The sequence below is a fragment of the Fringilla coelebs genome, assembly GCF_963513975.1.
Source record: "Fringilla coelebs genome assembly, chromosome: 5".
Classification (NCBI taxonomy): domain Eukaryota; kingdom Metazoa; phylum Chordata; class Aves; order Passeriformes; family Fringillidae; genus Fringilla; species Fringilla coelebs.
In genome coordinates, this window is record NC_140033.1 from 14152594 (window position 1) to 14169460 (window position 16867).

Here is a 16867-nt window from a genome sequence, read left to right on the forward strand (position 1 = left end):
TGGTCCTACTTGTCTAAGGAAGGAAGTGAACAAGGAAGGCCTTGCAAAGCTCTGTATAATTGTTCCAGGATCTTCATCTCCTTTCTTGCATGTTTGAGGAGCAAACAAGTTAACATTTAAATAAGCAGCAGCATGTTGCAGATGGCTTGAAATGACAGCTCTGACGCACAGACTCGGGCTCAGTGCTGCACTGGTAACCTTTAGAAAAGGAGAGAATAATCTCCAGCTGCTGCAGACGCTGAGAGTGCAACTTCAGCATGAAAGGTGGGGCACTGGTGAACACCCACCGTGCCCTGAGGTGATTCCTGGCACAGCCTTTGGAACTCCCATCTTGGTCCTCGGGAAACGCTGCACTAACTCCAGAGAGGGCTTTGGCAAGGCACGGCCTGGCTCTCGTACACATTGTCACAGGATGTCACACATGGAGTCATCATGTGTGAACTTCACAAATAAACATTGCAAAGCTAAAAGGGGCAACTGTGGTGATGCTTTACAACACAGGGTCACCTTTCAGCCAACATTCTAGTACACAGTATTGTTGAGTGACAGCATATTTATAACACAAACACTGTAAGTGCTCATCTGTTGAGATTCCAACTTACTAATTCATTAAGTAGGCCAAGCTAGCACTGCCACACTTAAATATAGCTTTGAATATAATTTTCTTCTCCTTTTCTGCTTCTATTTCTTCATGTAACTGATACGATCATCTTGGAGTTTCCTTCTAAAATTCGCTTATACTTGTGCTATTTACAGCAAAACTGTGACATTAAGAAAATGCACAAACAACAGACCCCATTTCAAGTGGAGACTAATAGAGCTCCTGGTATGTGGCTGTTCCTTTTCCAACACAGACTGTCACCACAGCGCTTCCAGCACGGCGCAGGCACCAGCCCCCGGGGCAGCGGGGTCACTGAGCAGGGAGTGGGTCTGGGTTCTGTCTCATGCCTTCCTTTCTGGGAGTGCAGGATGCACCAGCACAGCTGCTCTGCCAGCGAGGGAGCCCACTGGCTGTTAGTTACATGGCAGGAACAGTCCCAGTCCCACTGGGAGAAGGCAGATGGTTGTTGTGCACATCAGGTGAAGGGGTGGGGGGGCACAGGGGTCAAGGGAGACGGTAACACAGAGCAACCGCAAAGCTGTGCCTGTAAATACACACCCACTGCTGTAGGATGCTGGGCTGGGGAGGCAGAGCTGTATTTATGTTTGCTGCTGCTTCCAACAAACAAGCCTTTGGCAGAACCCTGCGTTCCTGCACAAAGAGTTCACGGATTTGAAGGCAGCACTGCTCCCTGGTACGTGCCTGCTGGCAGCTGGCAGCAGTAGGCAGTGAATCAGGCAAGGCTTAAGGAAAGCAAAAGTACTGAAGAGTGATATTCAGCCCATGTTTCAAACACAGAGGCTTCTCCTGGCATAAGATGGTAAGATAGGAGCAGCCAAGATCCCTGTGTGATGTTGCAGCTCTGGGAAGCCTCAGATGAGCCCACCAAACCTGACAAACCAGAGGAGATGGTAGGAAGATGCAGGGTCACAGTACACTTGGGTGCCTGTGAGTAAAGCTACTGCTACATCAACAAGGGCTTGGCCCTTCCTCAATAACTTGTGTCAGAGCGTGGCTGGGAACTTCCAGCAAAGTTCATTTATCAGCAAATGGAAGATGCTCCTGAGGCCAAGAGCCTGTGCTCAGTTCTCTGGAGAGAGGAGTCTCAGCTTTGGGTTCCTGGAAGCCAATGACAGCCATGGCCCCATGAGCTGGTCCTGGGCTGCTCCCGCTCCTGCTGGTGCTGATCCGTCAGCCTCGCTGGCAGGGAGCCCCAGGAGGGGCTGGCTGACCCCATCTGCAGTCCCTGAGACTGACAGGGACTCCATGAGACTGACAGGGAGAGAGTGAAGCCTGCAACTGTGCAACCAAAGAACCCGAGGCAGCTTCACCTCTGAGCACAGGGCGGGAATGGAACAGCACAGCACGAGGGGATTCCCACCACAGCTCCCCATGTCCCTGTGCAGCACCCAGACTTACAGTCCCTCTTTGCTGAAGCCCAGGACACGTTGTCTGGGGAGAGACAAAAGAAGGATGGACTGAATGACTGGAGAGTTGAGATGCTTCAGAAAAATAAAGTTACTGAGCACAGAGTTCCTCATGGTGGCCATGGTGCACTTGAGAGCTCTCAAATTTTGATAACAACTTCCTTGTGAGTTACTGCTGAGGGGTCCACACCAGGTACAAATACACTGTAAGGAATCACTTTGAATTTTTTGCACAGCAACAAACCACAACAGAGAAGCAATCTCTTACAGGCAGAAAGACAGGGAAAGAATATTTATTTTATCCAGCTAAAGTAAACCTGACATTTTACACCTGGTCAGCTCCCTGAAAACCTTCAGCCTGCTCCTTCCAAATGGTCCCTGGGGAGTAGCACAGGGTCTACAGGGGAAAAGGCAATGAAAACACTGCTTGCTGCAGCCTCAAAGTGCTCTGGGTGCAGCTCACTTCATTCCCAGCAAAGGCCATCAGCATCATGAACTGCAGAGAGATTAGGTACATCCACAGCTTTATTTTAAATCCCAAGATTTAGGGAGAAAAACTGGGGGAATGGGACAGCAGGAAATTGTGCTTTTAGATAAACTGGCCTCTTGTAGCAATGAGGGGCCCACATGTGATGAGCAGACTGAGCAGCAGATGAGAGGGGCAGGCAGGGAAGGGTCAAGGATGCCATCAAGGATGCCATCCTGATGAGTGGAGATGCTTCAGGAGAGTCAGAAATGTCTCACATTTCCACTCAGGTCAGCACTCAAGTGCTCTGGTCAGCAGTAATTGTTAGACATGTTAGATGTTGGTTAGCTGCTACAAAGAATTGTCCCTTGTATTAAAAAGTCAGTTGAGAAACTCCTGTGAGTTTTCTTACTGTAACTGTCATTTATTTTGATAAATCTCTCCCCTTCCACTCAGCAGTATCCCTGTCTTTTCCATCCTATACACTCCTCAAAGTTTGTTGTCGGCCCAAATAGTTTTCTGAAGTCATCACAAGCTGAAAATAGAAAAAAAAACATATTGATCTGCTTAACTTAGGAAGCTCTAACACCTCTTGGTGAAGTTGTGGGTTGGCATCATTATCCAGATGGTAACACTGCTATCCCTTAACTGATTTATCTCCTTGCTTTGAAAAAGCCCTTGAAAAAGATTACAGAGATAACCAGATAGATGAAAGGGAGAAGCTTTACCTTAAAAGCAGCACCCAAAACCACTCAGTGTGAGCCCTTGATAATCCTTTGCCAGACTGTTACTCCCATCAGATCAAACAAGATGGAATGAGATTTAGGTTATGCTAAGTGCCATACTGCAGTATTACAGTCCCACTGTCACACCTTCTAACAGCTTTTATCTTTTTTCCTTCTCTCCTGCCCCAAAAGAATCCGATTTAACTCACAAAACCAACTCCAGAGGCAGCTAAAAGGAATTTTGCAGGTCCCTTCTGCTGCACTTGCTCTTTTACTGCGGCTTTGCTTGCATTGTTTCAAAGAGATGGAGTCAAACTTCACAAATATAAGCAACCTGAAGAGCATCACAATTCCTATCCACTCCAAAGACAATCAGTAATGTCAATACTCTAAGATGAATTCTCAGGCATTTTTCTAGAAGAGACCTTTTGCAGCTTTACACTAAACAATGAAAACAAAAGCTTTCTGAATACTCCAACTGCACTCACTATTTTCCTGTGTCCCACACCTGCATCTCCAATAGAAGTATTTAAACACTCTGAAGCCGAATGGTTTTTTAAAAAAGCCATTCATAATTCATAATTTCACTGTTTCACCTGAAACAATAAAAGAACAGGTAAAGCAAAGTGTCCTGGAGAACTCCCTGCTCCCTGTGCGCACCGAGGGAAGGCTGGGAGCCCACACAGGCAGGTGTAGGAAAGCAGCCAAGGGGAGGATGAAAAGCTGCTGCAGCTGCTAAAGGCTGGTAGCAAAGAGGCAGCCACAGTCACCTGGGGCTCCACACCTGACCAGCTGACAAGGGAATCATGGTCAAGCTCAGAAAACTCCTTTGCATTGCTGCCTGTGGGAATGACACCACGGAGACACGCCAGGAAGTCTGTCCATGCCTGGTAAGAAAAGGTCCCGGTAGCAAAATGGCACAAATCATGAATCCAGGGAGGAAGGTTGTTTGGAGTCCAGAGAGTAATGGTGAGGTTCCTCCAGAGTGAGAGGGAAGAATGGGCTGGAAGAAGTAACTAAAAGCACCAATGGTCATAGAGTAGACATGGTTCCAGAAGTTCATTTGGGATGGGAATTTTGTTTTGCTGAAGACAGTCAAGAAGTCTTCAGGGGACTGCAGCATGCAGAATATGGACAGTGCAGGAAGTTGCTTGTGGCCAAGCAAGATGATTGCTGCTGCATGCAGCCAGACTTCAGCTGCCTGAGCTGGGCAACTTGGAACATCACAGGAGCTGCTGGGAAGCCTACCTGACTCTAATCTGGGGAGATAAATGAATTCAGGGGCTTTGTTAACACTTGAAATGCAGAATTTTCCATGGCATTTTGGTAAACTTTAGCAGTCCTAGCTCAAATGAGCTTTTGTTAACTATGCTTGCAGTACAGGACTCAATTCAGATGCACCAGTTTAAATCTTGTCTTTAGAAAGGCAGCTCACTCCTGTTGAGGACACTGTCAAAACACCGGTGCCAAAGTAGTTGTGGAAAAATAAAGAGCACTATGGGTGAAAGCAGTATCATGAAGTCTCCAGCACAGAGGAGATCACAGCTGTTGTCATACAAAAAGATGTAATATATAGTTGTATTATTTGTTTTAAGATGGAAGAAAACCTGTTTATGTAATAAACAAAACATACTCTTGAAGGGATTAGACTAAATAATGCCCTAAATTCAGCATCTTCTAGTCTAATAAAGGACATAAAACCTGTTCAGCAATCTGTTTCTATTTTAAAAGACAAGCTATGGTATACATTACAAATATTGTTTGTAAAAGAGAGCTATGGAAGGAGGGTTGGTGGGATGTTCTGCATATATTAATGCTTCATTAAAAATGCCATAAGAAGTAAGGAAAAAAAAAAGCCCTAAGTTTAAGATGCCCTCCCACATAAGGAAAAGGATTTTAAAGCACTTATTAAATTACTTCACTTGCATGAGCAAAACCATGAGCTTTCTTGGAAATCAGGACAAGCTGATTATATAAGACCCTGATAGTTCTTCTTTAAAACGTTATTCGAACCCATGAAGATTTTTATCTAGAGTTAAAAGGGAAAAAAAAAAGAAGTATGATTTGGGTTGTGGCTCTTAAGGGATCTTAATGTGGATCCCTTACAATGACTCTAATTAATTAATCTTATATGGAATTGTGAATCCTGGTGCTACCCTCCTGGGCTCTGCCTTCGGTCAAATGGAGTCAGATTTACACGGTGAGCTTCCGAAGAGGCAGGGATCATCCTTCGGCTCAGTACTGGGACTGCACCCTGTGCACTGCTGTCCTGATCAATCAGCAGGGCAGCTGGAGGACGATGGGGCCAGACTTTTCTTTAGTATTTTAGTAAAAGTCTGTTTGCACTGCAAACTTTGGGGCAAGGCACAAAATGCAAAATCTGCGTAAGAGCACACCTGTGTGACACCAGATCTATTTAATCCAGTGCTATAAAAATTACTGTAAAACCGAACAGTAGAACCTGCAGCAGCATCACCTGTAGGACAAGAGAGGAGCAGGAGACACCTCCGGTTATTGCAGCCCGCAGAACGAAGAGACCAAAGGGGCCGTGCGCTGTCAGCCGAGCCCCCTCGGGGCGGATGAACGGCCGGCGGTGCCGCAGCGCCTCGGGCTGCGCTCCGCTCCCGAGCAGGAGCAGCGCTCAGCCAGCCCGCCCCGGCAGGGCTGCCGGCTCTGCCCAGCCAGGCCGAGCCCAGCACACAGAGCTGCCGGCTCTGCCCAGCCAGGCTGAGCCCAGCACGGCTCTGCCCGGCCAGGCCGAGCCCAGCACGGATCTGCCCAGCCAGGCCGAGCCCAGCACGGATCTGCCCAGCTGGGCTGAGCCCAGCACACAGAGCTGCCGGCTCTGCCCAGCCAGGCTGAGCCCAGCACGGCTCTGCCCAGCCAGGCTGAGCCCAGCACGGCTCTGCCCAGCCAGGCTGAGCCCAGCACAGACGGGGCTCTCACGGTGCTCCCCGAGCTGCCATTTGTCCCTGCCCCGGGCAGGTGAGTGGGCAGAGCAACTGCCCCGCACAGGACAGCAGCTCCTTATGGAAATGAACCCTTCACTGAGCCTGGCTTTCAACTCTGCTTCAGCCAGGGTGAGCTTGAATAAGGGGATTTTACACACAGACTAATGGTAAAGGTAAGAATTTGGCCCTTGAATGGATGAATTGTCCTTCAGGCTGGCTCAAATCCTGTCATGTCTAATAGGGCTTCTTTTATGGAAGAAAAGCTGAGTTTTCAAGCTTAATTTAAAAAGAAAGAAAAAAAATTGCCCCGGCCACTTAAAGACGTGCTCCTTTCAACACAATCCCTGCTCAGGAAGGACACCTGCAGCAGGGTCATCTCACCTAACTTTAAATGTCTGCAGGGCAGCTGGCTGCCTGGGAGAGCTCCTGTGTCCCAGCCCACACTCCATTCACTGAACAGAGAAAATGGGAGCTTTCAGGACACAATGCAGCTGACCTATTTTAGGTACCTGCTTCAGGATGAGATGAATCAGCCCCAGCAGCGCCTGTTTCTCTCTGTTGTCTGTAAAGGGAGTCTGGCAAATATACCTCTGGCCAGGTAAATACCACCCCCATGCTGAATACAAGCAGAAGGAAATGCACAGAAATGCTCAGAATGGGACTAACTCATACCATTCACACCACGTTGCAAGCAAAGCATTTAAGACCTACAGAGCGGAAGCAGCACTCCAATTAGCTTTAATATGAGGCTGGAAGGATCCTGGTAACACAAGGAAATTAATATCTAGGCAGCAGGTCCCCAGAGTAATTGCACAGTTGTTACAAAGGGAAGTTGCACAAAATTGCCATTTGCAAGGCTGCAGCAAACAAAAAGATAATATCTTGATGTAAGCCAGTGCAGGGATCTGAGGGCTCCAAACATCCAAAGTTCAACTCGCACAGCTGAACAACTACAGGCAGAAAAAGCCTGGAGAGGGTGACTGATAGAAGAGCAAGAGGCCTGCAGCTCAACTTGGGTTCACATGAGACACACAAAGAGCTGGCTCAGAAATCTTCCAATAGAGTATTAGAGGAAATATGAGTGATTCATTGGTCATACCAGTGACTGATGTCTGCTTGCCTGCCTTACATATGGATAACCAGCCATGAAAAATGAATAAAGGAGTCAATGAAAGGATTGAAAGGAAAACTTAAGTATTCCAGCTTCTCTACTTGGTCTAATGAATGACACTGTCTCAGCCTAAAAGCCTCATCCCAAGGTTTGTTCCTTAATGCCTCCATGGTTAGAACAATTTATCAGTGTCTGAACATGACCACCAGCACGCCCATTAACTGAATCAGTCTGGATGAAATTTAATTGCAGACAAAGACAAAAATGTGTTGTAGTTTAAGGATGGCATTTTCAAACTTGGGAAAACAAACTGAAGTGAAAAAATCCCACCAGTTCTCAAATGATTGCATTCCCTGCTTTCCCTACTATATCTGAGATTCAACACTGCCAGTTGCTAGTACTATCAGGACAGAAATTACAATCAAAATATTCATAGCTGATTGCATATACACCTATCACCTATGTCCCTGTAATTCAGTCTCATGGCTTGAGATTCAAAAAGTTGTAGACAAACGAGACTTACCACAAGTATAATTTCCAAAAAATACACATATGAAGAGACACAGCTTGTATTTTAATATTTCAGAAATAAATCCTAATAATATCTACTGGTGATCAACTAGTATTTCCTTAACTGGCCTGATCACTACATGGGACTGTGCGGTGCTATGAGCTTCAGGAAGTGTAAATATTTATAGCAGACTCCTCTTGGCTGCTTTAGAAGTGTGGACAGAAACCAGTTGAATTTCTGAGGCACAATCACTGTTGGCTGGAATGTAAAAGTCAGCTTTTATCACTCCAGCAAAAGCCGGCAACATCCATGCATGGTAGTTCAAGGACAGAGCTGGCTCCAAGGCCAGATGGAGCCTGGTGCAGCCACGTGTGTCCCAGGTCACTGCTGTGGGGGACAGACACCAAGGTCACTGAGAAGATGGCTGGAAAGTTTAGAGCTTTAGGAGCAAAATGATCATCAGAGTCTTGAATCCTGAGGATCCCCAGGTTGGTTTTGTCATGTTCATACAAATCTGCTCTCTCTAACATACTTTAAAACGATGCTTGATTTGAAAAACAAGACTCTTCATAACTTTTTCTAACGTCTTAAGATGCAAAATAATATTTAGCTATGAAGTCATCTACCCTAGCAAGATTTTAAAAACTGGATGTAATTATTACTTTCTAAAGATGATGGGCTGATTTCCTGAAGAGTAACATTCCAGGTGTGTAACAAGGGTCTTCCAGTTTTAGATTTCTACCTACATTTATACTGGTTAAGCTTTTAGAGCTTCTCGTTCCTGATACAGATGACAGGACAGCTGCAGTCTTGACGTTCCAGCAGTTAGGAGAGAGGGGCAGTTTTGCAAAAACTCATTATTAATTTAAGCCATCATTGTGCATGGTTTACTTCCTTTACAAGAGGATTATGTGCTCCTTCCAAAGGCACTGGAGAGTTTGAGTACAGGGCAGTGGAGGGGAGAGCTCAGTTTGTATTTCTGCCACTTTGCAACTCATCCCATGAGTGGAGAGAAGGTAATGGTATTTGTGATACATCCCCTGAGGCACATTTTTTTTTACTTTTCAAGAGTCCTGGTGTGCAGATAAGTTACTGCTCCATTATCATAAATGTAGAGGAGAAAGAAGCACGACTTTTACCGTATGAGAGCGAGCCTGTCTTTCTCAGATGGATGATCATCGAGCCACTGGGAGTAGCGGGCAATGGACCACTCAGCCCTCTGGTGCAGAGAAACACAAACACCATTTACACAAAATGCAAAAAAGGAAACAGACACACCAATTTCAGAACCATAGATGACATAAATGAAGGCAACACGAGGCTCTCAATACTGCAGTGATGCAGAATGAATTAAGAAATCAAAGACAATGAACAGGAATAGCCCAGTAGGTTATTTGGGAGCTCAGAGGTGATCTCCTACATCAGCTGTTAGCCTATTTCTGGAAGGGTTTTTATCTAGATTTCCTGCATCTTACAAGAGAAGGATCCAGGCAATTTGCAGCCTTGGGAAAGGCCTGCAACTTCTACTATGAGCTGACAGAATAATAAAGAATTGAGAGTCTATTTAATATCAGGTTATTGTATCCCTACTATTAATCAATCAATCAATCAAATTAGTAAACCAATTATTATAATGCCTTTGCCACAATAAAAACAAAGCCAAAAATTATGTAAGGTATGCATTTGAGTAATTTTTAACTAAAACAGCTAGGGCAAACAACAATGTATGTTGTACCTTAGGACATCTGAAAATAAAAGACAGGTTAATCTTATTACCTGGAAGGGTGATTTTAGCTCTGGTGGTGCTCTTGTAAATAAGAACTGAAGAATAATGCTGAATGGAATAACCTCTCCCAGAGCTGGGCTACTGGCAATATGCTCGCTGGTCTGGAACAGCAGTGGTCTGGAAAAATGTAACAATACACTCATTAAATGAAGAAAAAGCTTATCTTATGCATTAGAAAAGTGCCTCTATGTGGTGGCAATATTGTGTTAGGATAGAACTATCGAGTTTTTTGCCCCTACTCTGCATCTTGGGTTTCCAACACAGGTCCAGTTTGCAAAAATTTAGAGCAGTTGCCTATTGTAATTAAACAACTCAGGACCGTAAATTTTGTATTTCAGTGAAAACATTTAAGGTAACTATAGAATTCACTGTCATACAGAAGATGTACTGAAAGCAATACAAAAAAGTACAATTTGGCCAACATTTGCATGACAAAGATTGTTAAATCATAGTTATACTCTGCATAAAATTTAAAAGAACTTTAATCTATTTCTAATTTGCAGGTGGGTGTTGCCAAAAAAGCTCTCAGTTCAATCAGAACTAACAGGAGGTAATAAATCAGTTTTGGAATACAGTTTAATCATGCTGTGACTGCACCTCACCTGAACGACCTCAGCTGTCTGTAGGACTTTCCCAAGTCAGAGACTCGCCGACACAGCGGGGCTACTGCTAACTCCATCTGCAAAAGCAAACAGCTCCATTTGAATTGGATTCTCCCAAAACATAACACCTGGCATCAAAGTAGCCTGTCCTTAAGCAATAATCCAAACTTACAGACTAAGTCAGTGACTTCTATCTGGTGGCTGAATCAAGACAAGAAGCTGCCTTTCCTTTCATACTATGTTGCCCAAGCCAAGACTTCTGCCTTGTTCTTGGCAGCACAGTAAGCACTTCGTGACAAATGACAGAGACAGTCTGTGCATAACAACAGAAGGGCCTCGTGAGCTTCCTGAGACTAAAGCTTTGTTTCTTGCAGCAGGTTAATTTTGTTGGTGATGAGTTTCCTAACGAAGCACTTGTGTCAACACCCCAAAAATCTGACCGCAGCCTGGGAAGAAAGCAAATCTAGGCAGGTCTCCACAAACCACTGCTAAAGCAGTAAAACTGCAGGCACATTTCAGCTGGGTACCCTTTCTTTTGGTGAAGGACAAGGTTAAAATGATTCTTTCTTGAACAGTGGGCCCCAAATATTTGGGGCACAAAACCTATACAGATTAGATAGAAGGCAGCTGTGATCTATTGCCAAAGGGTCATATGGAATCATGCTTAAAGAGTAAGGCCATTATTTTCATACTTATTTTCATACTGTTGGGTTTCTGAGTTAGAGCAGCCATCTTTAAAAACAAACAAGTTTAAAACACTTTCATTTGTTGAAGCATGGGAGTTCAGCTTTCTTGAAGAAGAGCCAGGCTCCACTTGGGTTTTTACATCTAAATTCTGTCACAGGCTCTTCCTTAACGGTGAGGACACAGAAGTGAGAAAGAACTGTTTCCCTTCTAGATCCCAGACTGAAAATGAACATTACACAGCAAAATTTCAGATAATGTGCACACCAACACAAACACCACCACTTTAAAAACCCCGCAGGTAATTTTACACAGACATGGATGAAGTCTTTATTTTTTGCATTCCTGAAGTGTCAGCCAAATAGGGGATCAAGCTTTATTCTCTGTTTTTTAAAATCCCCAACTTGAAAGACTATTCAGACTTTGATTTACATATAAAGCACAATTAAACTAAGTTTCAAAGGATGACAGCTAAAATAAGTATCATAATAAGGATCAAAATAAGAATCAAAACCACCATACAATGAGTTTCCCTTGTAAGCAGTATTGCTGAACGAGTTTCAAAGTGTTTGTGATATGACACTATTTACAGTGAAGTCTTTAATTTATTATTCTTTCCAGCAGCAGCAGCAGCAGCATTCCCTCAGACAGAGGTGGCTGCTGGGCCACCAGCTTCACCAAGAGCACATAACCATGCTGGGGTTCCAGCATCAACAAGGAACAGGGTGCAGTGAACTGTGATGCCATAGTTTATCTAAACCCAGGAGAACTTAAACTGAATAATGTAAATCAAGGCTGTATACTTCAGGCATCCCTCTTTAAAAGCAGTTGTCAGGACAGGAGTCATCTCCCCTGCTTCTCAACATCTACAGGTTCTCTTCAAAGGCAGTGGCAAGAAACAGCCCCTCTTGGGGGGGTGATGCACTTTTCCCCAAGGTGGACACCTAAATTAGGTCAGGTGGACCACGTTGGTAGGAGTAACCCCCTCCATGACACTCAGGCAAAGCTGGGAAAGCCACAGCATCCAACCCAAGCATCTTGGCTTCCCCTGCAGACCAGGAGAGGTGGGTAGCTCTGGAAAGCAATGGGGAATGCCCCACAGAGCTGTCCCATGGGCAGCGCACAGCCACTGCCTGAGCCCAGGGACCTCTGGGTACCTGCCTACATCAGGCACTTCCAGGCCACTTGAAATCTGCATTTTATGGAGACAGAAAGGAGAAGAAAGTGAATAAAAAATCCAGGATGTAAGGAAATAAGGAAATAAGGCTCCAGACCTGAGTAACAGCCTGGCTTCCTCTCGCCTGCTGCCCTTTTTGTCCCCAGATCTTTAGGCTATGAGATGGCCCCTCTCTACACCCTGAGGATGCGGTCACCTCTCCTGGAGGCAGGTGGGAGGTGAGTGTCCCTGTGGCTCAGGGGCCACCAGCTGCTGTGCTGGATCTGCTGGCACAAGGGAGTGAGGGCATGCTCCCAGGGAAGGCAGGCTCTGCAGGAACTGCTGCAGGGAGGGGCTCCAACCCCAAGCTGCAATGCAGCTTACAGCAAGTTCAGCACGTTGTTCCCCCAGGTGCCCCAGGAGCACAGGTGGGAGCCAAGAGGCTGCTGTGCCACACAGGATCAGGAGCAAGCAGCCAAACTTAGGAGCTAACCAAGTATGCCTTGCTGCATCATGATACAAGAACCCCACAGATCCTGAAAAACAAATGGGAGCCAGACTCTGATTTCTCCAGAGCTTCGTTTCAGGCATCAGTATTGGCTGGGGGCAGCTGGAAGGAACTGATATCCTGCAGGAGCTGGTGTCCCAGCTCTGGTGGGAGCTGTGGGCTGGTAGCTGTGAGGGACCAGGGAGGAGATAATTCCTTTAGGTTCTTTAGAGACTTTGATAACGGGCAACAAACTGCCAGTCTGACTTGTGGAAACAGAGATGCGTAGATCAAACGGTACTCAAGGGGGGGGAAGAAATAACGGCATAGCAAAATATAATTTTGCTTAATAAGTTTTAAAAGATTGTTTCGCTCCTGGAACATAATATGAAGTAATGAGACATTAAGTGAAACTTTCTACAGCTTAACCAATTCCTTATTAAAACAAATTTAAATGAATTCTCTTGAATATACTTTGTAGTTTCTATAAATTAAAATTTTTGGTCTTAAGTACTAAAGAAGAAAAATTACTTTGGAAAATTCTATTACTTCATCTTCAACCTTTATTCGCTGTAGGAAATTATTAGTATTGCTAGAACTAGATAGATTTAATGGCAGCAGATGGTGGATTCGTGAAGTAATAGCTGCCAAAGAAAAATATTGTTTTTAAGCTTTGCAGCATACTATACTATCTCACATTGACTCATGAAGAGTGGGAATGAGCGAAAACTAATGTGGTAAAAATGTACATAAACCACAGAAACTCTTTTTTTTTAAACTTTACAATACTAGTCTTTGTGTTATAACCCAATCTCTCTCAATAAACAATAAAATTCACATAATAACACTAAGACTGTTTTCTTTCCTTGAATTTTAGGTGTTTATCTGAACCCAGTGGCACCCTTCTGCTGTCACAATCATTTCTGAGGCCACCTTGAGGGGTTTAGTGTCTCTGCTGAGCATTGTGCCAGCCCAGGAGCAAGTGCTGGGGAGGAAGCACTCAGCTGGAACAGCTGCTGTTTTCAAGGTGCTGGAATTGGGCAGAGAACTGAGCGTGCATCACTTCTGCTTGTGTTACCTGTCATCACCTGAAACAGCATCAACTGTTGATTCACACAGCCAGTTCTGCTGCAGCAGCCTCTGCTGTGACACACAGCTATCGTTTCAAAGCCTGCCACGGAGCTCCTACATCAGGGGATGCTTTTGGCTGTTGGCAGCCGGTGTTTGTATTATGTGTGTTAGGCCTTTCACTCAGCCATGTCCTGTGGACTTTACATATAAAAGGGTAAGTAGTATTTCCTGCTTCTTTTCCAAATTTCCCTTCCAAACAGCGAATTTGAAAATTCAGACATCCAGGTTAAATTCAGTGATAAATCAGGTGTTCAAGCAGTAATTTGCAACCACAGAGGCTTGATGTGATATTGTCATTAGCACAGAATCCAAGGGAAGCATTAGGAGATGAATGTGCTTGCCAAAAAGCAAGCAGCAGATAGAACAGAAGAAGGCCTAATGACTTGTTCCTTTTAGCTTTGTTCAAAACCCATTGCTTTTCCATGATTTATTCCTGCCAGTTTGCTATGCTTTGCAGGACACAGTGGCAGGCGCCTGCCCAACATATGCTTCTTTTCAATGGGTAATGCTATCTAAGCCCAAAAAGGCAATATTATCTTTTCTTCTCATATGACTCTGCCATAGCCCATGGCTAGGTGGTCAATTATCTGTTGAACTATTCACTGGCTGGCCATATTGAAAAAAATACATCACATGCCTGGCTTCTCTAATTGGATTATGTTCAGCAACCCAAGGGTGAAGTTAATACGTAGTCTAGATACAGATAATGCATATATATTGAAGAGTGCTTTAAAAAAACCCATAGTGCAGTTATTTTTTAGTGCCTATTGTGGTATTTTCAAGATCTCTCATTACTTAAACAGCTGTTTTTTCAGCTGGAAAATCTTAACATTAAATTTTTAGCAATTACATTTCCTCCTGGCCAAGATGAATTCCAAGTTTTTAAATGTTACCTCAAAATGTTTTTTTCTAGCCATTCACCAGGACAGAATGCTTTAACAAGCAAGGGAGCAGAAGAGCTGAACTATTATATGAAAGAAGCTGGCCTTGAAGGGATGTGCAATTTGATTTCTCCCCAGTGCAGCAATTCCAAAACGGTTGATGTTTAAGTAAATCCTTCAGCTGGAACACCTCTAAAATAACACACATCAGCAAATAATTCCCTCTTTCCAGGAAGATAATTAGCACTAAACATTAAATGTATTTTAGCTTTAGTAGTTTCTGTCTTTATGACTACAACTGTGATTACAGCATCCTGCTGTTCTCATTTCTCTGTAAGAAACTAGAAAGCAAATTTTTTAGGAAAAATTCTAAAAAGCACTTTTACACGTGTATCATCATGTTTGATCAAATGAGCAAATCTGTCTACATTTTAAAAAATCCAAATGCCTAATATTCTTGCTTTTTTTTAATGTCACATATTGAATCAGAAAACCAGATGCTGACCCTAGTCTAGCCAGCAGGTAGGAACAGCTCTTCTACACTAGAATTTAGCATTGTAAACTTCTACCATAAAAACATTTTTCTAGGAAAATTCAATAAAACCCAAATATTCTGCAGTAATATTTTCAGAAAGACTTGAAGAATTAGTGGCAGCATTAACAGTATCCTATCAAAATGGTCTGACCATAGTACTGAACAATGCCAAAAATCCCAACCATAAATCATGCCTAGATAAGAAATACAGAAAAGCATATAGAGAATAGTATCAACAGGACCAGTAAAAATAGTTCATTCTTTGCTGCATTTTCCAGCACTTCCATCAGGTTTTAGGAAGGCCTGAACTACAAGGCCATAATCCCAAAGTGTGCCTAAGTGCTGTAACAACTCTGAACACCAAGCAAGTTAAAAGGTCCTCTGGAGAAGAACTTGCACTCCCCAGAAACAGAAGTGTTGAAAACCATCAGGGCTTGCTGGCTTGCTTGCCTCCAGGAGAACATTTTTTTTTCAGTCTGACAAGTACTGAATTAAAAAGTGAAATGTGGTATTAAATATGTGAATATTGAATTATGGGCACCTTGAAAATACAAAACCAAATAAAACAAGCTGATTAGAGTGTATACAGCAGCGAGCTGAAAAGTAATCTTGTGCAATTTCTTGCATAAAAACTGAGAGCATGAAAAGAGCTGAACTCAGCCTGGAATGTTTCAAATGAGGCTCCCAAGGAACTGTGGCACTGATAACAACCTTGCAGTGCACATTTCCTAGGGCTTGCAATGTTCCTGTAAGCACTGATTTACATGCAATCACATTAATGATATTCAGGCATATTTCAAGCCTATCATAGCTCTGTTTACAGCTGCCCCAGTAGCACACACCTTGTCTCACTGCTGAGAAATCTGCAATGCACAGGGCAGCCAAATGCCCTACTGACACTGCAAACAGGGCAAGACAGAGAATTCAACAGAGCTACAGCAGTAATACCTAATGTATGAGGAGCTGAGGCTCACTCCAGAAATTGGCTGTTATGCACCTCAGCAAACCCAGTTCTGAATGAAGAGAACTCAAAATCCATTTTCTCCCTTCTGTGTGGACACCTGTTGTTTTGAGGCAACTTATCAGTAAAACACGTTTTCAGTGCAAAAATTTTCGCATCAGACTCTCAGCCAAAGCTATTCTTGCTGAGTATAAGGCAGCTGTAACTCTGTGAGTGCCCTGAAGGAATGTGAAGAAGCATGAGAAACCCAGAATCTGATGCAATCAAAGGTTATTTGATTCATTGCATGTGTGTTTATAATAAGAACTCAAATTAATCAAAGCTTCTGGACAGATTTCTGCTCAGGTCTTTTGCTTGCAAGCAACCCCAAAATACCAGAAAGGGTTTTAGATCTCAAAAGTCAGTTCTGAGCAGGAACATGTAACCCTTTTTTTGTGTAGAAAAAATTCAAAATTACTTTACAAGACAAGCAAAACCAGTTTATAAACAAACCTACTCCTACACACAGTATCTTTCCAGGCAGGTTGTTTCCTTTGGGTTTGGCTTTAGTCCAACAATGCAGTGCCTTTCTGGGACTGAAAAAAACCCTGCACATGGCACTTATGGCCATTTGGAAAAATTTATCCTTCTCATCAAGCCAGCAGCCCTGCTCCCTGCCCTCCTCAGCCAAAAGCAGCAGCAACCTCTCCCAGTCCCCACTAAAGCTGCCTTTACACCAGGACTCCTGGCTGGGTCAGAGCAACAACCACCTTCCTGCCAGGCTCCCAGGAGCTGGCATGCTGGGCACATCCACAGAATCCACCAGGTTTTTGGGAGAAGCACACACATCCCAGAAAACATGGATGTAAGGCA

General features: G+C 44.0%; 1 protein-coding gene across 1 annotated transcript in view; it reads right to left on the minus strand.

Moving 5' to 3' along the window:
* Positions 1 to 16867, minus strand: part of COG5 (component of oligomeric golgi complex 5) — a 173782-nt gene that overhangs the window by 823 nt on the left and 156092 nt on the right. The window contains exons 19-21 of the mRNA XM_084206189.1: positions 10181 to 10257; positions 9569 to 9695; positions 8932 to 9011 (exon numbers count right to left, since the gene is read on the minus strand). Of these exons, the coding sequence (XP_084062315.1) occupies positions 8932 to 9011; positions 9569 to 9695; positions 10181 to 10257 (284 nt within the window). The remainder of the gene's footprint in view (positions 1 to 8931; positions 9012 to 9568; positions 9696 to 10180; positions 10258 to 16867) is intronic.